The sequence below is a fragment of the Cyprinodon tularosa genome, unplaced genomic scaffold, assembly GCF_016077235.1.
Source record: "Cyprinodon tularosa strain WSP-4 unplaced genomic scaffold, ASM1607723v1 ctg513, whole genome shotgun sequence".
In the NCBI taxonomy this organism is placed as follows: domain Eukaryota; kingdom Metazoa; phylum Chordata; class Actinopteri; order Cyprinodontiformes; family Cyprinodontidae; genus Cyprinodon; species Cyprinodon tularosa.
This window is the reverse complement of record NW_024039245.1, coordinates 547,946-573,123: the sequence shown is the minus strand read 5'-3', so window position 1 is coordinate 573,123 and position 25,178 is coordinate 547,946. Positions and strand designations below refer to the sequence as shown.

The following is a 25,178-nucleotide window of genomic DNA, read 5'->3' as shown; positions in this document are numbered from 1 at the left end:
TAATATATTCCATTGCTGCACATTTGGCCCTTTATATCGTTTCAGCCAACGTTTCTTCTTTTTGACCTGTAGGTGGCAGCACTTCCTTTTTTGGAACAAATTGGAAGTCTGACAACTTCCGACTTCCGCTTTCCGTTGAGCAAGTCAAAGCTGCTGCAATGGCAAAGCTAATTTTGCTGTTGCTGGAATTGTGTATTATATTTTGTGTTGTCCATGCTGTATTTGAGGACCAAGTGGGAAAATTTGACTGGTAAGAAAAGCTCACTAAACTATTAAAAATAACGTTTTTTCTAAGGTAATATCTTTTACAATTTGAAGATGCTAATGCTAACACCTGTCAAGGCGTTAGCTTCGACTCGGTGTGTTTTAGTGAGCACTTTCACGAGAGGACATCTTTAAAAAAGCAATGAATAATCATCGAATATATATGTTTGTTTTACCCTGTCAGAAACACGAATAGCATTTAAATTAAATTAATTGGCTATTTAAACATGGTTATGTAGGAAAATTCGGCTTATTTGTAAGTATAGATGAATTCTTACATACAAATGATTAATGTCATTGATCGTAATAACACTGGCTGTTTTTCTTTTGCGATAATCATATTAGTTGTGGCAGTTATTTAAAAAATAATCATTTTTTGCTTTACAGGAGGCAGCAATATGTAGGCAAAGTTCGCTTTTCTCATTTCGACACACAAATGCAGTCGTCCAAAAAGGTCCTTGTAGCAACAGAGAGTAATGTTTTTGCAGCGCTAAATTCCAGGACAGGAGAGCTTTGTAAGTATTTCTATTTCACTTGTTAGCTGTCACATAGTATGATCTTTCTGTTCCTGCTCACAATGCACTATCCCGTCCATGTCAAATACAGTTTGGAGACATGTAGACAAAGCTGGTCCAGAGGGAAACATTGACGCTCTTCTGCATCATGCACAAGGTGTTGTCATCTTATTAACGTTCAGTTTTGCTCTTTGCATACAAGTGTAATCATTGATCATAAAATTGGTTTTCTACCATTAGATGCAATACTGGTGGTTGGAAATGGACGTGTGTTGCGCTCCTGGGACGTTAACATTGGTGGTTTGAATTGGGAAGTTTTGCTGGACTCTGGCAGGCGAGTACCAGCTTGGTTTTTAACCATTTTTTTGAAGTCCAAGATTGTTCATGTGGATTCAATCTCAAATTATTTTATTATTGTTTTTTGTTTTTGTTGTTTTTAGTTTTCGATCAGCCTCTTTAGTCGGACAACAAGGCACAGTCAAACATGTAGCTGTTCTAAAGAAAGCTTTCATCTCTGTTCATTATTTGTCCAATGGGCATCAAAAATGGGTAGAGAACCTACCAGACAGGTATTTATTTAACTTATTTTGTTTTGTTGTTTTATGCATAAGGCAGAGATGGGGAAGTTGAGACAGCAGGTAAGTCCAATCTGCACAATTTAATTCACTGTGCAGATTGGACTCTCCTTCTTCAGTGGCTGGGCAGAACAAATACATGACATAGATGCGACCTGTTGACTCCACTTCCCTCGTCTGGCATTATGAATATAATATTTATTAACCCTATATTATGTTCTCATCCTTACAGTGAAACTGTGGATTATCAAACTGTTTATTCGGGTGGAAATGGTCAAGTCTTTGTGTTGGGAGTTGTTCCCCATTCCCATATTACTATTGTAGTTTACAGCATGGAGGATGGAGAAATAATCAAGCAGGTATTCCTCAACGTATGCAAATTTACATCAAGTAAAGAAACCATAGAAGGAAAAACATTAAAATGTTATATAAACCAATTTATATTTTATTCCTTTCTTTGGTTGCTGATTTTTCCAGGTCTCAGTTGAAGCTCCATGGTTGTCCAACATCCCAGCCAGCTGTGTAGTGGTTGGTCAGGGGATTTTGATGTGTGCAGACTCAACAACAATGTCCCTAAACACACTTGATTTACACCAGCAAACACAGATGACACAGATCCCGCTTCAGGTATCAAGCAAACCAAAACAAAACCTTACACTTCCATGAAATAACTCTACATTTTTGTCTTATCTATATCAGTTCTTTAGAGGCATTGTTGTTTAAAATGTTTTCTTTTTTTCCCCCTTAACTTATTACAGTCACTGGGGCTTGAAGCGGACCCTGACTTCCATCCCTCTTTAATGTCACACCAGCCCAATGCTGCCCAGAAGCCTCTATCGGAGTTCTTCCTTCAGCTTGGGCCTGAACGCTATTTACTTCTGCAGTTGAACAATGGGCAGATAGTGACATTAAGAGACTTCAACCCAGTATGTATCCTCCCTTCAACTGATAATAATGTGAAGGACTTTGCTTACTTTGTTTGGGAAGTGGGTGGGTGGGAGATTAAAGTGGCTCTTTAATGGGAGATTATGTACCTTTGAAACTTGAAATTGTGCAAAGCTCCATTCTGCAGTGTTATAATTCCTTTGGGGAGAAAAAAATGTAAGCAGATATATATTGCATTCTTTTAGTTCAATTCGCAAACGGAAGGAAACCAGAGAAGCTACTCTGGTTGGAAGTAAAAAAAAAAAAAAAAAGAAAAAAGTGTAATTTATCTGCTTGTTTATCTGGATTATTTTAGAGCCGTTTTCTCAACCATAAGATAAATGATTAAAATCAGCAACTTGTGAGTAAAATGTCATGACATATCTCTCTTTATTTCTAGGCCTTGCTGGCTTCATTTGCAACAACTGGAGAGAAGACTGTAGCTGCTGTTATGTCACCCAAAAATAAAACTGTAAGTAAATCACAGATCTCTCTCTTATTCCTGGATGTATGGTGTGCAATTTAATTAATTCCAGTGATTGATATTGGGTGTGGGTTAAATTGTCATTGTTAAGGGCCTTAAGATAACAGGTGTTGTGAACTGGTGCTATAGACATAAACTGAATCATTTAATTAATTTATTGAATATAGTCAGCTTCTTTGTGTAAGCAATGAGACTCTTATCATTTGTTTTTCTTCAAATAAATAATGGAATATAATTAATCATTATCACCCCCCCAGGCCTGCAGTATTAACCTCTTTAGTGCTGACACGGGGCGTAGACTTCTTGACACAACGCTGATTTTCACTGTGGATCCTAATGGAGGGAAACCAGAGAAGGTGAATAGACTTCTATTCTAAAGATTGGTATGTGTATTTAAACATAAATGCATTAAAATTATCTTACTATTTTTCAATCTTTAAGTTATCATGTTATTGAATGTAAAGCAGCATTTAGAGATAAACATGTCTCAGGTCAATATACTGCTCTTACTGTGTAGCGAGGCCCTTTGCGGGCTGCCCTTTTAAGAAAAAAAAATCTCTCCAGTGTTACATGAGAGCGTGCGACCTGTTGCTGGGTCGTGTGACTTAGAGCGCCGCTTTACGGCCTCTAAGCTTACCTTAAAAGTTGTAAGGCAAAAAAATTTACCCTTACTTTATCAGAGATATTTATACTCTTCGATTTAGTATTTCCTTTAGAGAGTAAAATGCAGCTTTTGTGTTTAAAAGTAACTCAATGACCTCAATATTCGGGCCCTAAGTGGTCTGCTTTCTGCTGTAGATCCTCACAAACTTTCCTATTTGGCGTTAAGAAGCCAAAAGTAATCCCACAATCCTTTGCTTGACAAGACATATTGACACAGACCATCTTATGGAAACAAATACATTAGTGTTTACTGTGTGTGACGTGGGGTTTATAATGGAGAGCTTCAGCTGTATATAGTTACAGAATTTGTTTTTTGTTGTTCTTTTTCGGGAGGCTATAGTATGAACATAACTTTAAATCAAAACTGTTTGTCTTATAATTTGTTTTGCACCATTTTCTTTAGATCAACTGGAGCAAAACTGAAAGGAAGACATTTTTGATGTGCAACTCGCAGAACACAATTTGTGTACTTGTACTTTAGAACTTGAACAGGTGTAAATTTCTTTGAAATTGTGAAAGATGGAAAAAATTGTACAATTACAAAGCTCCAAAGTTACAATGCACAAAGTTTTGCAACATAAGTTCTGGACCATTTAGAGAAAAACTGAGAATGTAAGAGGTTTCTGATGTGCAACTTGTAGATCACAATTAATATACTTGTACTTAAAATTTAAACAGGTGTTAAAAAAAAATAAAACAAATTGTACTTCTGATTTTTAAATTTTTTTATTCTACAATTATAAACTCATAATAAAACTCTCTCTTCAACTTTAAATTTACACTTACAATGCACAAATACTTTTTATTCAAAATAACCTTTATACTATAGTCTTAATTTGACAAGCCATGTGTGTTTCAATTATGTAATTCAGACTTTCTTCCAGTCCACCGTAGTGTTTTTAGCATTAAGCCAACGTAAGTTGAAGGAACAGAAGTTAGGGCTCTTGTTCCTCTACAGACTTAAAGTTACACAGTGCTGCTTTGAGGAGTTTTATATGCTGGTATTAATTTAGCTTTTGTCTTGCAGCTACATGTGCAAGCGTTCCTGAAGAAAGATGACTCTGTTGGCTACAGGGTCATGGTGCAGACGGAGGACCAGACACTGACTTTCATACAACAACCAGGTATTGTAAAGGAAGGAAAAAGCAGGTTCTAACAGTCCCCACTCTTTGCTTTTTTTTTTTGTCCTGCTTTTAACTGGTTTTGACTGTTCTGCATAGCTCATAGAAACTTCCTCTCTAAATATAGATGAAGGCATCAGTTTAAAATGAGGATGTTGCAGATCAATGGGGACTTTATTTACCTTTGAAGAAGGCTGTAAAGATGTCGTCATGATGCAGCCTGAATGCTTCATCACCAATAAGCAATGTTCCGTTCTGACATTTCCAACCCTATTCCAGGTTGTACGATGTGAAGTGTGAATCAGGACACTATGTTTGCTTGTTGATCTCATGGTGGAACCGGAATGCATCTGGAAAGTTTAACAAAAATAACTCAGCAGCCTCCTTTATGTTCGAAGCTTTTGATCAGGGAGCAGTCAGCTAATGATGGTTGATCTGACATCACATGTCTGTTTTATTGAGGTGAAGTTCCCATAACTCTATATGCATTTGTTTGTACAGCATGGAAAAAAACAGGAGTAATCTACAAGCACACTGGAGGAATATCCTGGTATTTGACTAAAAAGCTCAATCCTGTGATGTTAAATGTTGATCTGAACAAATAACATTGTTTATAAATTGTGCGGAGCTTGAATAGAGATGCCCTCCTATAAAGAAAGTCAGGGTCCCAAACCCTACTGAACATTTCTGTCTCCTCCCACTGCTGTTCTCGTTTAGTTCCCAGGAGAGTCATGAATAAACCTAGGGTTCATAGTGACTGAATTACATTTTAGCTACAAGTGTTCGTTTTTTTGTTTTTTATCAGTAAGATATTTTTTAATATTTTGTCTTTTTGTCATATTTTAGTGAGGGGGGAAAAAAACTAGGTGTGGTTTTAAAGCTAGATCATCATTACTTGTATTTGAGGTTTTTGAAGAACCTTATTCCTCTATAAGGGCTGTATTTGAGAATTATTCAAAACATGATCTCTAGGATACCATTTATCTACTGAGCCATTCCTTGCCCCATGATTACATCAAAGTACAGGTCACACTTTTTAAATATGGTGGATAACAAAAGACTCCCAGATTTTCCTGCATGCAAAATAGTTCTGTCCTTTTCCAAAAGCCTTAAGGGAAAACATGCCATGTTGCTGTGAATGGAAAGCTCTGAACCCTGTAGGCCTCCACAGGCTGTGGAAGGTAGAATGAGTGATAACATAAATAATGAGACCTGTTTTCCAGGGCGTGTCATGTGGACAAGAGAAGAGGCCTTGTCAGATGTGGTGACAATGGAAATGGTGGATCTTCCCCTCACTGGGACACAAGCTGAGCTGGAGGGCGAGTTCGGCAAAAAGGCCGGTAAATGATTAAATGTTTATTTCCTAATTTACATTTAACCACCAGCAAAGTGGCTTATATTTTCTCCTCACTAAACGCTCCCAACAAGCAGCTCACCTGTGATTCACCTGCTTGAATTATTATCTTTACATCTGTTTTGTTCTGTTTTTATCGCTGCGTTTGGATTCAGCCATTCAAGGTAACGCGTTTCTTTCTGCAGTCATTCTTCACCATCTCTAAAACACATTTGAGGCACATATTGCATTAAAAACTAAATGAACATTTCTAGTGATCAAGTCATCATCAGCTATCATTATAGCTAATTCGAGATCTGTTTTTTTTTTTTTTACAAAGATTCGACATAAGTATAGCAACTATTAGAAATAAATAAAACCGTTTTGCTGTGAAGATGGATGCTTTTAATGCAACCTGAAGGCTTTAACATTTGCCGTGTTTACTGATCGGAACCCAGATTCTACCTAAGAATTGTTAGATTCAGAGAGTCGCTGATCTCTAAGTACATCTCTGTCTTGATTCTCAAAATTTTTTTTTATTTTACATTCAGCTGAAAAATGTGAAATTGGGTGATGGCATTTGAAGTACCAGTTTACAGGATATGTTTGTTCTTGTTCAGATGGGTTGTTTTCTATGGTGTTGAAGAGGCTGTCCTCTCAGCTCATCATGCTGCAAGCCTGGATAGCTCACCTATGGAAGCTTTTCTACGACGCTCGGAAACCCCGCAGTCAAGTCAAGAACGACATCTCCATCGACAACCTGTCCAGAGATGAGTTCAACTTGCAGAAGATGATGGTTATGGTTACATCCTCTGGAAAGGTAAAAGCTGAAAGCTTATCCTTCAATCTTAATGGAATGAGCTCCATAGTTGCTGATGTTCAGCTAGGTTTGATGTAGTTTAAGTTGAGGTTGGTTTACATTCAACATATTGTTGATTCCTGCTTTTCTTTTCCCGCTAAGCTGTTTGGAATAGACAGCAAGACGGGGGCCATTTTGTGGAAGCACTACCTTGATAACATCCCATCAAATGCTGCCTTTAAACTGATGGTTCAGCGGACCACTGCACACTTCCCCCACCCCCCGCAGTGCACCTTGCTCATCAAAGACAAGGTATCTAATGAAACACTGGGGCCAGTGTTCAAACTCAGTATTTTTTTATTACATTCCATATCCACAATAAACTGTATTGCTTGGAGTCTCTTATACCTCTGTTATAGAGGATTTTATTAACAGAAATGTTATATATATCTTTTTTTTTTTTTTTGGTGGGTTACAGGACACAGGCCGGGCTACTCTTCATGTGTTTAACCCCATCTTTGGCAGGAGGAGTCAGGTCACACCACCTGCCCTACCTCAGCCAATACTTCAGTCTCTCATGCTCCCACTTATGGACCAGGATTACGCTAAGGTCCTGCTTCTCGTTGATGACCAGTACAAGGTCAGCAGCAAGTATTAATACCAGATCAACTCCTCTTGTTGTCATTTACTTGTTCTGCTTAGAATCCCGTGAAATGGTTGTATCCTTAGTTTAGAGCTGTGATATTTCCATCTATTTATAATTTATTTTCTTGCAGGTTTCTGCCTTTCCTTCAACCAAGAATGTCCTGCAGCAGCTTCAGGAAACGGCTTCATCCATTTTCTTTTTTCTTGTCGACTCCAGTCAGGGAAGACTCTCTGGTTACAGACTGAGAACGGTAAACTTCATCAATTATCTGCTCTCTTCTTGTTCCCGCAGTGACCTACAAGATAAAAAAAAAAAAGCTCTAATAATGAAAAAGAGTTAACCTTGATGATGTTTATGCTTTCAGGACTTGTCAACTGAGCAGGTCTGGGAGGTTGTCATTCCAACAGAAGTACAGAAGATTGTCTTTGTTAAAGGGAAAAGGCCCAATGAGCATGTGCACTCACAGGGCCGAGTAATGGGAGACCGCAGCGTGCTGTATAAGGTACAATAACAATCTCTACAGCCTTTATTCATATTTGAAAAATGGTTCTAAAATGGTTAAAAGCACAATCTTATTTTTGTCATTGGTTATCTAGTGATCTATAATCACCTAACTACGTTTTCCCTTTCTGATATGCAATTTAAAGTATTTAAATTCCATGTTCTCCTCTATCTTCCTCTTTAACAGTACCTGAACCCAAACCTGCTGGCAGTGGTGACAGAAAGCACAGACATGCATCAGGAGCGCAGCTTCATTGGGATCCTGCTCATCGATGGTGTGACTGGCCGCATCATCCATGAAGCTGTCCAGAGAAAAGCCAGAGGACCGGTGCATGTTGTTCACTCTGAAAACTGGGTTGTGGTGAGCAAGTCTAGATTTCTCAGTCACAAATGTCACCAGTTTTAAGAAGGGGTTCTCTGTGTTTTTAATTTAACATGGAGAATACCTTCAGGGAGAGATTATACCTCTTGTTCTTGTCCAACTGCACAGTATGAATACTGGAGCACAAAGTCTCGCAGGAAGGAGTTCTCTGTAATTGAACTTTACGAAGGAATGGAGCTCTACAACAGCACCGTCTTCAGCTCGTTGGATCGGCCACACGCCCCTCAGGTGCTTCAGCAGTCCTACATTTTCCCCTCCTCCATCTCCACCATGGAGGCCACCCTGACTGAGAAAGGCATCACCAGTCGCCACATACTCAGTAGGTCCATTGCTTATTCTTTGCTGTCCTCCAATTATAGTCTGTGTGAGTAAACCGCAATGTTTATAGCTACTTTAAGGTTTTTTTTTTTTCTTTTGATTTGTAACAGTTGGTCTGCCATCTGGGGGGATTCTTTCATTACCAAAAATGTTCCTCGACCCACGCAGGCCAGAGATAATAACTGAGCAGAGCCGGTAGGTCCAGTCAGAAGCCGTCTGACACTGTGCTGAACTGCAGTGCTTCCCAAATACATGGGTTTGCCACATTAAAACCATGCATTTTATTTATTTTCATTTATTTTGTTGGAATTGTATGCACTGTAGTGCACGGCGAAGATGTGGGAGGAAGAATATATGCATGTTCTGAAAACCTTTCTGAACAAACCCTGAGCTGGAGGATGAATACAATTTAATGTCTAAAAAGCTTTGAAACAATGTCTGATTAGCCTTAAACATCACAATTATGCTCAGCTACATGTTAAAAAAATGTGAAACTCTAAATCTGACATGCAGATTTTATTTACAGGGAAGAAAACCTTATCCCATACGCACCAGAGCTGATCATCCGTACAGAGTGGTTCATCAACTACAATCAGAGCGTATCGAGAGTGCGAGGTATTTACACGGCGCCATCCGGACTGGAGTCTACCTGCTTGGTGAGCCTTGCTTTACAAAAAACAACTTTAGATAGAAATTAAAACAGCTGGTTGGGCTTTCCCCCCAAAAAATTCTCATTATTCAATAATACAAGGCCATCTTTGGTATATTAATATGATGTAATTTAGAGAAAAGTGTCTTATAAAATAGATAGTATAAACATATTCTTAAAAGATTTTTTTTTCAGATGATTATTTTTCTGTGGGAGTTAGGGTGACTTTTTGCCAATAGGCTGGACTGTACCAAAATCCTGCATAAGTGGAAAAGTAACGGTTATCTGTTCGTTATTTTTCTGTGTCAACATTGCTTTTAAAAAAAAGACATTTTATACTTTTGAAAATCCTGTCTATTTTCTTCTAAATTATGTCTAATATGTAAGGAATAGTATTTTTGTTTTGATTAGGCAGGTTCCTCCTATGCTGTATAGATCCCATCTGGAAATCACAAACCACTTTAGGCTTTTATTTGGTGGCATTTACTGGATTGGAAGATTTATAAAAAAGACAATCTATTTATTTACAAATATTGGCTTCAGGAGTCAGAGAGGATTTATTCATAACCACCTTTGTCAGCCATTGTGGTTATGTTGGTCTCTATAACCCTATTTATGCTACCCTTTTGTAACCGTGCTGAGATCGCTCCAAGCACGTTAACAGAGATAAGTGAGTGTAAATGGTACGCAGAACTAACCCGGACCACACCAGACACAGCTGAACTCCGCTAAAATGGTTTAGTTCATCAGTACGGCTCAGCGCGTTTCGGTTCTGGCTCAGTTCTCATAACTTTTTACAGTTTCTTTAATCATGAAATTTCAGACATTCATAAAAATACTAGCTTCCCTACCGTGCCATAAGATTTCCAGTGATGATTGTGCTTAGAAGTGTGATGAACTTCAACTCCTGTCGTTGTTTCCTGCATCTGCAAACCCTGATTAGACTATCCTTTGTCGTATCTACTTCCCAAAAGCCGACTTTCACATAACTTCACTAATTGGATCGGTTTTCAGAGGGTTGTATAAATTGGGCTAATGTCACAATGCACAGGTCCAAGGTAATCTCCTAAGTGTTGGGTGGAGTTATGATCCAGACTGCAGCCAGGCACTACATCTTCCCCACTATAGGATAGAAGGTGGTCTTTATTAATGGAGCTCACAGACTGTAATTGGCTGCAGAACCACATCTTGGGTTCTCAGCATTTAGATTATCGCTGTTGTGCCAAGATCGTAATTCCTGATTAGGTTTGTTTCCAAATGTCCCCTATGACTGTGGACAGTTTAAGAATGTATTAAAAATGGAGGAATTTGATTTTCCTCCAATAAACTTTTTGTTCGTAAGCAAAAATGGTTGTCATTTAATCATTCTTATGTTGTTTTCAGAGTTTTGTATAGATTTATACCAAAAAAAGGTTTTAGTCACTGACCTAAAGCACTAAATCTTTTTATCTTTTTTGTCTTTCCCTTGTAGGTGGTGGCGTATGGTCTCGACATCTACCAGACCCGCGTTTATCCCTCAAAGCAATTCGATGTGCTAAAAGATGACTACGATTACATGCTCATCAGTAGCGTACTCTTTGCCCTTTTCTTCGCCACCATGATTAGCAAACGCCTGGCAGAAGTCAAACTGCTTAACCGGGCCTGGCGATAAACTGATCTTACTTAGTCCTGCACCTGAGAGCCCCACGGCTGCACAAAGGACCTCGCTCCGAAGAGATGAGACTGCTGAGGCCGTGCCACAGGCCAAAGTTCAATAAGGCCCTTAAGGAACTGCAGGGGACGGTGGGGAGGGGGTAAAATGAAGGGTTAGGTGAGGTTTTATGTGTTTGTTTTTTAACTTATTTTTCAAAAGAAGAACTTGATCCGAGTTGAAACATTTTTTTTCTTCTCCAAAACACTTTTAATAAATGTACAAATAACTAATTAGGAATGAATTAACCAGAGTTGGAAATATGAAATGATACTTAAGTTAGGGACTCCTAGGGAGTTCTAAAAAATGCTCTAGATATCGTACATAATTCAAGAGACCTGATGGAAAGTCATAGCAAATTTAGAAATCAGAAGAGATGGATGAAAAGGCATGTGATCCTTAACGGTTCTTTAAATGGTTTCAATATAGTCTGAATTTAATGGTAAAGGAGATGAATTGAGAGCCTTGATGATCGACAGCCAGGCATAAAAATTTCTAACAGAAGACGCTGTTATCAAATTAAAGGTAACTGTCTATGGTAGACTTTGTTTTCCCTGTTTTCAGCCATTAAAAACCGTTGAGAACTCCAGTCTGAATGTCCTCCTTTCTTCCAAGAGTCTTAAATTGTTAACTAAAGTTTTATTGAGGCGTGAAACTCCTTAGATATCATTACACTTCATGTTTGCCAGTCAAACTCACCCCTCTCCTCAAAAACCCTTCAGCATCAGACCAAAAAGAAAGACCAAAAAGACAGCTCTCACAATGAATAAGTTATTTATTTAATTAAATAGACCATAAAACAATAATACAATCTGCAGCCTTTTCAGGGCTTAAATCCATGTTGAACCTTCATGGGAACGTCCATGAAGTCTGTAACAAAGGCTGTAAACATGAGTCTGAACCTCAGCAGTGTAAACGTAACGTGATTTCATCTCCATCCACAGATCTTTGTAAAACAAATCCAACATGGACAGTCGACACTACAACTAAACAAAAAAAACACTTGATTTACATACATGAATAAATGATCAGAAACGTGACAGCTGATTAGAGCTAAACAGACCTCATTTGTCTAGAAATAAAAAGCCTAAGGAAATTAAATAAATACTTTAGTTTAAACATTAGGAGTCTTATTCATATGTATGAATGAACCTTTCAAGATAATTTGCGCTAGTTGTAAACTAATGCAACAAAATTGAAGTTGGATTGCTAAAATCTGTTAGAAATAAGAAAAAAATATATCTATTTCCAAACATCCAGACCTAAACATATGAAAACACTTTAAACAATGAGTCAAATCAGCTGGTAACTCTTCAGTTAACAAGCCTGCAGCTCCATAGGGTGTTAATAACCATACCTGTCACTGTCACATTTGGTTGAACTTGTAATGTGTAAAATATTACACCTAAATATATTAGATTTCTTATAAAAAAAAAACAAAAAAACGTGTGCAATCAGCATATAGGCACAAGCCCAGCTTGTACCCGAGTCATTTGCTTTCTCTTAAAGAAAAAAGCATAACTCCAGGCTGGTTTTAGTGGCATTAAAACAATTTAGGATTAAACACTATTCAGTGATTACATACAAAAACAACAAAAAAGAAAATTTGCACATCTCAAACTAAAAAAAATCAGAGTTAATTTATTTCAGCTATTCAGTTCAAACAGGTTCATCAAACGTGATATATTTCAAATATTTAACATGTTATTTTGATTATTTTAGCTCACAGCTAATTAAAAATCACCCAATTTCTCTGAAAATGTGTACACTGACATAACTTTTTTATTTTAAAGCAGATGACGGATATTCAGCACATCCCAATTTATAAATGTGAGAAATTAACAATGTTTTGGCCTTAAAATCAAGTCACTGAAAAAATCTCCCACAACACTTAGCACATGGACATACATTACTCAGTAGGCTGACATAAAAAAAATAAAATAAAAAAATCCTTTACCTATTGATCTTACGTAACCTTCCCAGTATGAGAAGCAGATTTTCTGAGAATTCATTAACCATTAGCTGAAATCATTTGAATGAACAAAAAAACTAAAATATATCCCCCTGTATAATAATGTTCTATTTGAGCTTCGCTTTTTTAAAATGTATCTACTGAAATAACTGATGATGTTGCAATTTACTAAAAAAAAACACTCAGTGAAAATAGATCCATGAGGTATTTTTCCTCCACCACAAGAGAAATACTCTTAATACTGAGTGCTGTACTTTATTGCTGTAAGGTGAACCGTAAATATGCCTCTTAAAATACTGACCGGTAAGATATTCAGTCAAAAACATCACAGTCAAACCAAATAAAACAAATGTGTGACAGAATAGCAAAAATACAGCAGTGTACCATGTTCACAATGATGATGATTAGTGTTAGGCATGGGCCAGTACAGGTATTAACGTGTAATTTGGTTTTCTACACTGTCTTGGAATATCTGAGATAAAAAATCTAAAAACATAATTAATCTGGTGGGTTTTTTTTGTTGATTTAAGATTAAATGGCATTTTTCAAATCTATAATTTGCCAAAATAACACCCTGATTATAACATTTTGCCCTGATGACAAGTACTCTGGTTTTCAGGCATTGACTGAATTCTCATTGAAAGAGTAAATAGCAGCCACCTTGCTACTGTTGGTGTGTAAACATTTGCAATTCCAGGTTGAACTGGACCAGGTTAAACTGCCAAGCAAAACACTAAAGCTGCTTGTTTTTTTTAAACTCATCTAAGGTTCCAAAGTCCAAAGATTGTTCTCTAAAAATGTTCCTGTATTTTGGGGAAACTTCCAGTGATTTCATAGTCCAGATTCCTCGAAAGCAGCAAAGTTGCTGCTAAATGGAGGAAATCCAATCCTTTTTTTTAGCAGATAAAAATTTAAACATATGAGGTGCAGCTAAATGACCTGCTGATAAAGTCATGAAAGTCTCAAAGTTTACTATGAAGAGCAGAATTAGCAAAATGGTTTAATATTCTGCAAGGGAAGTTTTTAAAAACAACTAGATTTTCACTATTCTGTTAAAAATCCCCTCCTTTTTAAAAAAAAAGAAAACTAAGAATTCCACTGTAAGCATCCCCTACCAGCCCATGCCTAACGTCAGTCACTGTCTTGTATTCGTTCAAAGGATTCTATCTTTTCTGCCAGACGCATCCAGTCCTATCAGGCTCGCTCAGAATCCTTCCCCGTCTCTCTGCGTGCGCGGGCCGACCCGGCGGCAGCAGAATGTAATGCGTGGCGCTGGCCTGTTTGCCGTCCTTCAGAATGGGAACGATACAAGGAGAAAACTGTGCAGCTGGTGGTGCCCTTTCGCTCTGCTGTCTCTGTAAAGCCTTACTCACATAATTTGGATTAGCAGCAAAACTCTGTGTGACGGGCATCACTCCATTGATGTAAATTGGGAGGCTTTTGGGGCTTGGGGTGCGTGGTGGGCAGGGTGGGACCAAGGGGACCCTTGGAGGGACTTTGGGAGGCTTTTCATCCTCAGAGTTGCTCACAGGCTTGGAGAGAGAGGAGGGTTTAGGTGGGATGGGGATACGAGGAGGGATTTGAGGTTTTATAGGAGGAATAGGGGGACCTGAACAGGAAAAACAGTTTCTGGATGAGGCTTGATGCTCTGACTGTTTGTCACCAAAACCAGCTCTAAGAGCAGACACATCATGCTGGCTGTCTCTTTTCTCATGAGCAAAGTAATCAAAATTACAGTTGTTTGTAAGAGGTCTGCTTCCTCTACCAAGCAGTCTGTCCTCTCTGCTTGGCCAAGAGAAAGCAATGGAGTCAGAGCCTATAGCTCTTATCTCCAATGACCCCCCCTGGTAGGCGTAATTTATCTGACCGCAGTCTCTGTTGCTGCTTCTGGTTATTGCTTTCGGGCAGCTTTTGGGCAGGAGGCGCTGGCGGTCACTGGTAAAGAATTCAACCTCACTGTCTGCAGCTTCATCTGACATGAGGTCCTCAGGGTCAGGAAGCGGCGGGAGGGGTTTGGCCTCTTTCTGTCGGACCCTTCTCTGGGAGGAGGGGACCACCTGGTCTCCGTCGCACTTGAAAGCATCCGAGTGGTAAGCAGGAAAGCGGACAGAGATGCTGGCTGTGGAGGGAAAGACAATTATCAGACAAACTGAAAATCTCAAACTGCCCTTCCACTAAACTCAGTTGATACGAGTCCTCTGCTATCACTGTTTCTTCCTCCAGAAGAGAAAATAAAAACTGTCAGAGAGGAAGAAGCTTTGAAAAACAACCGGCAGTGAAAACAGATACAGGACAGGAAACGAGGAGTGAAAACAATGGCCTAACCCATCACCTTCTTAGTCAGACATCAGTCACAACACCCGGATTATCACAGGAAGTGTCACTATCTTCAGAACCACCGGGTTGTAATCTTAACTGAGCTTCCCATAACCTTCTCTGTGGAAACATCCGACATGCCCCAGACTGCGGGAACAGCTGGTGACCGAGGAGCGATAGCTTCAACTCCTCCTCTCGTCTCTACTCTGATACATAAACTCCTTCTAAGGTTTTTTACTGGAAAGAAATAGAATCTAATCAAAATTAAAAACTGGCGTATGTAGCTACTGCTTATATTTTACACGTAGAAACAGTTACAAAGACTCGTGTTATTTTACTGCAACAATATTGTAAATAATGAAAGAGAAAATTCATTAGAAACAGATATAGAAAGATATGTTGCCTTGAATAAAAAAAGCTAAATTCAGCCTCTAATGTGATTATATTTAATTAGTGAGGGACAAAGAAAATGTCTGCTTATGCAATAATTGTGTTCATTTAAATAAACTGTAACTGAGGCATTTAAAATACCAATGACTATATTTCCTGATTCCTGGGGTATAAATATGATCTTACACAGAGATGCATTTATCTCTAAAAAGGAAACCATTAGCTTTATAAGGGATTTTTTTTTCTTCCCTCTCACAAAAAAAAAAAAAAAATAATACTCAAATTAAATTTCCTGGGATTTGAACTGCTGCTGCTGAAGCAAAAGATTAGCTTGTGTTAAAGCCAGGTGTTCCAATAAAAGTAAAGGCCACTGAAGCCTGTTTTATCCTCCGTAGTTACTGTACAACAGGTTAGAAGTAACAGTCTGACTCACAGTTAAACTGCTTGGCCGTTTGTTGCTGCTGCAGCTCAGTCAGGCTGGGGTCCATGTCAGCACTCAGGCCGAAGCACTCTCTGCAAAGCAAAACAGGCTGAGAAATCCATACAGAAATGTGGGAGCGTGTGAATGTTTCCTGCATGCAACCCGCTGTCAATCAGTTATTGTATGCCGACTAACAATAGTGCATTCGTTAACAAAAAACATGCCTGGCACTTTTTATACTAAGAATTAAAAGTTAAAGGAAATTTTTAAACGCTTTTAATTTGCCAGACATCCTAATCGACACTATATTGCTCCTGCTGTTTATCTTTCTGCAGTGATGCTGTTATTGGGATTTTTGTTTTAGCTTTTTCCCCAAAACAAAACACAATCCTGTTCACCATGACTATGCAAACTTTATTTTTCTATCCAACAAGCTTTAAATTTTGTTCTTACCTGTGCATTTCTTGGTGACCCCAGTAGTTATTTTGATTTCCATCCATGTTGTGGCATAAAAAGTTGCTTCTAATACGCAGGATGTGAACGGTTCGGATGCAAAGCTCTGCTACCAGTCAGCTCCATTAAATCCATCAGAGGATCATTGTGAGCAGCAGCTGCAGCAACAAGCTGTAGGGGAGACATGGAAGCTAGTTAGAGCTGCCGAGGTAAAATTATACAGTGAGGACAGACATGAAATAAACACTGTTTCATGTCGGGCTTATGGGCATTATCTCTGCTTTGGTTTAAACAGGATTTACTGGTGTAAAAAAACTCATAATACAGCTGAGTGAAGCACAGTCAAATACTCCCAGCCACACACCAGGCGATTAGAGCCATCTACGGTCTATAGATGCTTTAAGAAAAAAGGAATGTGGAAAGAAAACCCTAAAAAAAAAGTAAGTAAATAAAATATTTTATACCATGAAATCCATGCAGGAGGCTGGATTTTTATTTATTTTTTTTACATAAAGTAGGGTGCATGCCAGTAAAAACACATTAAACCATTTTGTTTTCTTGAGATGATGTGATCTTCTAAAAATTTTATTGATAAACATTCTGAGCTTCTGTTTTATCTATTTTCTGCTCAGCCCTCATCCTAATAGCAAACTGTTACAGTTTATCTATACTAGTTTAATAAAGCAACACAAATAAGTATAAAGTCTGCAAAGTGGATTACGTTTAAAAAAAAACATACTAAAAATACGACTTGGCAGATATATTAATACATACACTGAAAAAAATTTAAATATAAATAAGTCATTTTTTCTTTAAAGAAGTGCATTTTTCTTTAATTGAGGAGGTAAGTGAGACACTTTGCCAGAGGAACAAGACAATTTTCTATTTAAATAAGAAAAAAATTGCATTGTCTTATTATCACATTGTCTCAGTATCTTAAAAAATACTAATTCCATTGACCAATCATTGTATTTACGTTCTTAAATTAAAGGTAAATACACTTAATTTAAAAAATATTGACTTATTTCTAGATGTTTTTTCTCAGTGTAGTGTAGCACGACAGCTCATAATAATTCGACTGTTTACATCTGTTGTAGGGATGTGCGAGACCAACACAAGGTAGTAAATAATTGTGAAGTGAAAGGAAGAGGAGACCATTAGCATTTACATTTACTTCCTTTTAGTCCAACACAGAGCTAATGTGTGAAGCAATCTCATCCTGCAATCAAAATGTGATATCTGATGAAGTAGAGTTGGATCAATGACATGAAATTAAACAATTACGATACAACTAGGGCTGTCCTGATCTGATATTGGTGTTGATAATTGGTCCGATAGAAGACAAAAATATGAATATCAGAATATATTGAACTGCGTCTAAAATCTCGGATATTAGAAAACTTAATTTGCTTCTGTCCATTTGTTTGAAGTTCATATAACTCTTTGGTGGATAAAAAATATTTAGTTGCTTTAATAATTGATGTTAAATATAGTCCTTTGTTTGTGAAATGTCTCTTGGTCGAGCATTTTCTATATTCCACACCATTCAAAAATACATAATGAAAGTATGTATGAGTTGTGCTAATGTCCTATCGGGTAAATATCGGTATCAGCCATTACTCAAAGCTGCAATATCAGTATCATATGGGAGATTAAAATTTGAATTGGGACACCCCTATCCGATGTTTGGGTTTGAGGATCTGAGACCAATTTTTACTCTTCCTGCCATAAAAAAAGTAACTATAAGAGGCAAGTCATGGGTGAATGAAAGCAGAAATGTTTATGTAGTGGACACAGCAACTACAAAAAAAGACAGATTTATCTAAACAGAAACAAAGCGGATATGTTTGGCCTGCATGAAAAGTACCATCCACCTTGAAACAGGGTTCTGGCAGCATCATGCTTTGGGGGTCAGGGAAGCTGTTTAGCGTTAATGTGAAGAGGAATGGAAATTATTTTACATGCAGAAAACCAAACAGAGCTTCAATGGAATGGACTGATGCATATCCATGCATTAAAAGGGAAAGATTAAAATTAAGCTCTTAATCTTACAAAAAATCTGTTTCAAAACTTGAACATTTTGCTCAATAACTCCTATTTAATTTAATTTCGAATGAGGTACTTTCAAACAAGAACAGTCAAAATTTGCAGCCTTTTGATTTCTCAAAACTGACTATTTATAACAGAACTGACAGCATTTTAACCTTTATCCTCCACTTAACATTTATATGCCACTAAAATCCCAGTACGATACACTGAGGCTGCTGTTTTTAGGGTGAGAAATTGGAAAAATGTAAATACACTGCACAGAACAAGATATCTGAGCATTTAATACAATTTAAAATGTCCAAACTATGTTCAAATCACATTTAAAATACCAAACATGATGTCACTACTAAATAAAAACTCAGGTTTTAAATTAATTCCTTAATTTTTAGCACACTGCACATTACAAAAAACATAGAGTGCTCGTGCACAATTTTATGAAAGCATAGAAAACAGACGACAAAAGCCTAGTAAATGACTTCAGTCTGCTCTCACAGCTGCTGAACAGTATGTTTCACTTTGTACTCCCAGGCTGTTGCACAACCTCTGGGTCAGATGTGGGAGGGAGGCAGCTCCTCTCACTCTCTTTGCTCTCCCTCTTTGACCATGAAACCCTGCAGCATCCGCCTGCTCAACAGGGGCTAATTGTACCGCATTCCTCTGATGCCGAATCGCAAACACAACCAAAGTACAGGGATTAAAACACCAAATTCTTTTTGATCCAGGGAGGACAGTAGATCCCCAAGGTTGTTTAATCAGGTTAAGAACAAAGATAATTGAGAATGCTTTAAAAAATGCTTTAAATCTGTTTTTATACAGCAGTATCAACCAAAAGTACCAGTTTTTTTCATATTGCATTGACCAATATAGATCTAATTCTCTTTTTTACATTTATTAAACAGCAGCTAGTGTAAAGTGAAACGTGAAAATGTGAATGAATGTATCCCACACCTGACTCTAAAGTATTTAAACCTTATTTCATTGTTCTAAACCATACAGACCTGCTTTGTCTCATGTCAAATATCAGTTGTCTGAAAACTCAAGTGGGAAGCAAGCCATTTAAAGCATGCAAAGATAACCCCCCCCCACACATCCAAACAAAACATTGGCTCATATGTGTGTTTGAATATGAAGATCATCTCAAACAGAGCCGTCTGTGGCGTCACTTCCATCCAAGAGCCTCTGAGATGGAAGACATTGAACAATTAAGGATTCTGTGGGCAATTACTCAGCATTCATGAATGGAGCCACTCTCAGCCATGAATGGGCCTTTGTGCAAACCGGGTGCAAAGTCGGCCAAGCCTGAAAATACAAGTGAACTCTCCCATGAGGTTAGGACGAGAGATACGCCATGGAGACAGGCCGACACGGCTGAAGCATGAGCCTGCACCAAACGGCCTTCGCAGGGGGAATGTATGCGCTGGCGCAATGAGAGGGAGAAGCCAGCAGTCGGAGGAAACTGTTTGTTTTAGGTCAAGCAGGAACATGATGTGCTGTCCTTGGCAGCACCAACCTCCCATTTGTGAGGCTATTCACTGGTCAGATGGATATTGATAAACTAATTGTTATAGATTGTCCACGCAAATGATGTACCAGCTTACCTACAGGCATAACTTTCTTTAAGTCTCAAAGAAAAACAAAAGTTCTCACACCAGAGATCACATTTATTTATGTTTTCCAAACCAATATATTCGAGGGGCGTTCAATAGGTAATGCCCCCGACCCACTTCCAGATCTTTGATCAACCTGAAATTTTGCATGTGAAATTATTTAAATCTCTATAGATCAAATAAAAAATTACAGCTCTGAACTAATTGTGGTTTCTGATTTACTGGTGTTCAAACTGAGTCAAGTCTGAGTTTTTGCATTTGAAAGGGTGCACCCAACGGGAGACTTTTGATCAAATGAAAGTAACTTATAGTGATAATGTCCCATAATGTAACATTGTAAAACATTCTGCAAGGTCATATAATGGGCATCATCACCATAAATTACTTTAATTACACTAAAAGTCTCCCGTGGTGCGAGTCCTTTCAAATCGAAAAACCGGATCACTGCTTGACATTCAACAGGCTCCATTTCAGACTTTACTCAGTTCAAACATCTGTAAGTCAGAAACCGCAAATAGTTCAGAGCTGTAATTTGTTACTTAATCTATAGAGATTTAAATAACCTCACATGCAAAATTTCAGCTTGATCAAACATCTGGAAGTGGGTCAGAGTCATTACGTAGGTAGAAGTAAGTAGGGGGCACTACTTACATTTGTATATATATATTTTTTATTTTAATTTTTTTTTTGTGTATCCAGCCATTATTGTTATCTATCATTATCTACTACTTATCACATAACCTTACTTTTTGTTTACAAAGAAAAAGAATTGATGTCAGGCCAACTGTGTCCAAGAGTTTCATTAAGCATAAATTAAGACCCTTATTCCACAATGTAAACCATAAAATAGTTCATATTATGTCGCCTATGATGCAGTTCATAAAGTTATGCAGGATGCATAAAAAGTGTCAAACGCAAATGAAAATTAATTTGCAGGGGAAAAAAAAGGTTTTTAGAACAATGGCACACAAATTTATAGTCATGATTCTAAAACGTCTGTATTGCTGGGTTTAGTAATTTTATTGTAAACTATTCTAGATCAATTTGATCTAATTGACTGTAATACTGTCGTTTCTGTCCGTTTTTCTGAGTTCAGCCATGGCTATAATGTAGATTACAATAGTGAGAGGAGATGCTTTTTAGGTATTTTCCATTTACTGTAGTAAATGGAAAGAAATCTAAAAAGAAATGTGCTGTTGATTGACCAGGTTAACAGCTATTAGCAATCCTAGCTAATAAAAGTGTAGTTTTTTAGCTAAGATTGCTAAAAAGCAAACCTTGCCAGCTAATTCCATTAAATTCAATCTTGTACTTTGACAGTATAGCACTATGGCCACGGAGGGAAGCTGGTAAAGTTGGTGTGAAAGATTCAGTGTGAAAATTTTCAAATCACAAATAAAGAGCTTTCCCTGCAACCAGGAAGGGAAGCCATGTTGGATTCTGCACTACTGGTCAGAGAATTTCTACATGAAATATTAACTCACAGGAATCTCTTTATCAACATTTCTAACTTTGGACATTAAAATCAAACTTCTCAACCAAAAGAGAAAGAATGATGTAATCAAATTGAATCCATAATCATTTAGTCTTGATCTTGTTTAAAATGTCAATGCTATTAAACATGTCCAAATAAACTCTAGAGTTTCTTCTATAAAACACGTCATGTTTCAGTCATTTGTTCAGATATCACTTAAAATCAGCAACATGTCGTGCTGTTCTTGAATATGCTGATTTCTATATGAATCTGTCTGAGCAACATATCATAAACTGAATTCACTGTGCAGCATGGTACCAATGGTTGATATCACTTTTTTTTTTCCATAATCACCCTCTTTTTTTTTTGCAGAATCACAACCCCCCCATTATTGTCTGTAAATTAAAAACAGTTCTACTTCTTCCCCCTCACCTAACCTCTTAAACACCCGGTATGGACTGTGCTCCCAGGCTTTTTATCACATGTTTGTTCCCACAGTTGGAAAAGAACGGAGTAACAGAGTGTTTAAATATGTTGCCCCCTCAGTCTGAATGCATTTACCCCCAATAGTCAGAACTAACACCCTGGGAAGGCTATGAAGAAGCCAAGTTAATTAATTGAAATAACTTTAGTGTGTGCTATGTTGGCTATTCTTAATTTTAGGTGTTATATATATATATATATATATATATATGTTATATTAATAACTATATTAATGTATGTCACTGCATTAATCTTAATGTTTGTAAATAGGGTTGTTCTAATTCTTGGTAAAGAGATTGAAATTCTCAATTGTCATCTAGGTATATTTTTTATATATATTTTTGTACATAAAAAAAAAAAAAAAAAAAAAACACTATAACCATAGAATAAGTGTTCAGTGGCTGCTGATAAATATTTTAAATCATGGATTACTTGACATCTATTACATCTTTTCTTCCTCTTATTTTTCTTTTTCTTATATTTCCGTTGACTTTATATGATAGCAATTATGGACACCTCTGTTGCACAAAGTGGAAGAAAAACAATCATGCATTGTTTTAAGTATTTTCCACAAATACAAAGTAGAAGAGTCAGGAGGTCACATTTATTCAGACCTTCTGGGTTGATGCTCTGTATAACCGCCTTCCTGCGTAATTACTAAAAGCTGATCTTTTGTCCCAGCTCCTAAAAGCTCTCTTTTCATGATTTCAATGTATTAAACTCAACAGATCTTTTCATTAACTCCAATCAGCCTCCTATTCTGGCTGACCACCATATCTTACTGTGGGAAGTGGGTCTTGAATGAATTTGGTGCTGGTTTTCCACCACACAGAATCCTAGATGTTAGCTAGAAATTTAATCTCACCAGAGCTTTTTCCTACATGTTGGCTTATTTCTTAAAAACCTTTAAGCAAAAAAAAAAAAAAAAAAAAGATTTCTTTCCAAGATATTTTTATTTCACCATTCCATAAAAAAAAAAAAAAAAGATTTATAGATTTATGAAGGGGACAACTTTTTTTTTTTTACCCGGCATATGGATTTTCCAAACTGTTCAATCTCTGCAGCTACCCCATGTCTTAGTACATTATTGCGTTTCCTTTTTAAGATGAGGATTTAACAGATCTATGTAAAAGCTTTAAGGCTGGGTGCAATGCCTTATAACATTTCAAATATTTTCACAAATTTTATCCTAAACCATCTGTGTTGTTCCTTTGAGTTTGTGATGCTGCCCATTGAGGCTTTTGCATAACAATATTAGCACTGATGTTAAAATATACAATGATAAACACAAAAATAAGGTAAATTTTCATGCCAAACAATTACAATCGTTATTTTATTGAATGGTCTCACATAAAAAAAAACTATAGATAGATAGATAGATAGATAGATAGATAGATAGATAGATAGATAGATAGATAGATAGATAGATAGATAGATAGATAGATAGATAGATAGATTTATGTAATAAGCAAAATAAAACACAAAATATTAATTCTCATCGGCCTTAAAATTAAGTTGCTATGGATCTGTCTTTCATTAGTTGCATAGTTTGTAATTGCAACGCTAAAAACATGAATAAAATGTTTATCTGAATACTTTTCTAAGCACTTTAGAACGTTTTGGCGCCCTCTGTTGGTTGCAAGGGGAACGTGTTGCCTTTCATTGCTGTCAGTAGCGGAACAGCTGAGAACCTCTCTGGACAAATAACCCATTCTTTGTGTACATTTAGCACTTTCGACCCAGTTACCGAGCATCATTTGAACAACTTTTTTAAATGAAAAGTTTGAAATGATTGAAATCTGTTTTCGATTCCTTGTCTTTAATTAAATTCCCTTCAGGAAACAAGCTACTTAAAACAGCGTAAACTAGTTTAAACATGCTTCTTAGACACAAGTTCATATATACCTATTTCATTTTTTGGTCGCCCCCTTTTTGTCATTAACTTTGAAACTTAGTTCATCTGAGATAAGGTACTGATTTAAAACTTTAAACTCTTACCACAATTAAATCCCGACTATGTCTCCATCACGTAAACGCGTCTTGGTCGATCTTTGCTTCTCATGAATGTTAAAAATCAAATAGTTGTTGTGAGTCCCATCAGATCCAAGCCATGTGCAACATCCTTCCTCTGTCAACAACGCTGGGAGGTGAAACTGATTTGGTCAGAGTGACGCAGTTTTCCATAACTGCTTATATATGGATCCAACACCCAGGGAGCGTTACTGTAACTCCACCCATTCCTGTCTTAAAGAGGCAAAATCTTTCCGAATATGGAATAACCCATTATTCATAAAAACAACCTCCAAAAAGACTGTAAATCAAAAATAACCCATAGAAACATTTCTTTGTGCTCTTATATATTTTGAATGTGTTTTAATTTATTTGTGTTTAAATAAGCTTATTGCTTATAAACTATGTTTACATGGAGCACTTTGGATTAAACAGGTTTATTGAAGTGAGATAATTAAACTTTTTTTTGCATTTATAAACGCATCTTTTTACCTAAACCATATTTAAAAAGGCAACTTCCACTGTATATGCATTTTTCAGACCCAGATTGGCAGTCTGTTGGAGTGGGTTTAAAAAACTCACAACCTCAGGATTCCAAGCGCTATGTCCTTACCACTATGCCGCAACCCCCCGAAACATATTATTGTTTATGTCTTGGACATATTATTGTGTCCAAGACATAAACTATGACAGTATAGAGCCGTATATATCAAGATAAGGTCTCTAAACTATACCGTTTAGTCAAATACCTTGTGATGGGAACGTCAATTTGTCAAAAAGCTGAAAATTAATCTTGGTAAATATTACAGCAGAGAGAAAACAATGCAGAAAAACCTTGGATTTGATTTGTGTTGTTTACTGAGAGTCCAGTTGAGGCATTTCATAAATCAGTGAACAGTTTTGACATGACCTGCGTGGGTGTCAGGGAGCATGTGGGTGGACTCAGTGCAGAACATCTCTTAAAGATGAAAAAGTCGATAGCCAGTTCACTCATTGTACACTATGGCTTGTTTTTGAATCCTTTTCTGTGTACTTGAGTGACTGTTTGTCTTACCCTATACGGAGGTAAACTGAACAGACAGCACACGCAAACATTTCTTTTAAAGAAGCAACAGGGAGGTAATATGTTTGTTTTTTAC

The 25,178-nt window shown here is 37.2% G+C and overlaps 2 protein-coding genes across 3 annotated transcripts; one reads left to right on the top strand and one right to left on the bottom strand.

Annotated features, from left to right (window-relative positions):
- The first annotated feature begins 93 nt into the window (after window positions 1-93).
- Window positions 94-11,453, top strand: emc1 (ER membrane protein complex subunit 1). 2 transcript variants are annotated; one of them, XM_038303593.1, is made up of 23 exons: window positions 94-250; window positions 652-779; window positions 871-936; window positions 1,020-1,113; window positions 1,220-1,348; window positions 1,587-1,713; window positions 1,832-1,981; window positions 2,113-2,280; window positions 2,679-2,750; window positions 3,020-3,118; window positions 4,453-4,549; window positions 5,770-5,886; window positions 6,056-6,064; window positions 6,500-6,699; window positions 6,841-6,990; window positions 7,157-7,318; window positions 7,455-7,574; window positions 7,689-7,826; window positions 8,013-8,186; window positions 8,316-8,526; window positions 8,636-8,720; window positions 9,052-9,181; window positions 10,646-11,453. In XM_038303593.1, exons 1-23 carry the CDS (start codon window positions 159-161, stop codon window positions 10,823-10,825), a joined length of 2,898 nt encoding a protein of 965 aa, XP_038159521.1. In that variant the 5' UTR covers window positions 94-158; the 3' UTR covers window positions 10,826-11,453. The 2 variants fall into 2 exon arrangements, with proteins under 2 accessions (XP_038159521.1, XP_038159522.1); XM_038303594.1 differs by lacking the exon at window positions 6,056-6,064.
- Window positions 11,454-13,912: 2,459 nt separating this feature from the next.
- On the bottom strand, window positions 13,913-24,214 carry LOC119795541 (ERBB receptor feedback inhibitor 1). Its single transcript, XM_038303595.1, has 4 exons — window positions 24,028-24,214; window positions 16,417-16,587; window positions 15,976-16,055; window positions 13,913-14,955 (listed from the first exon to the last, which is right to left on the bottom strand). The coding sequence occupies exons 2-4, from the start codon at window positions 16,461-16,463 to the stop codon at window positions 14,000-14,002; spliced, it is 1,083 nt and encodes a 360-aa protein (XP_038159523.1). The 5' UTR covers window positions 16,464-16,587; window positions 24,028-24,214; the 3' UTR covers window positions 13,913-13,999.
- Window positions 24,215-25,178: the final 964 nt, after the last annotated feature.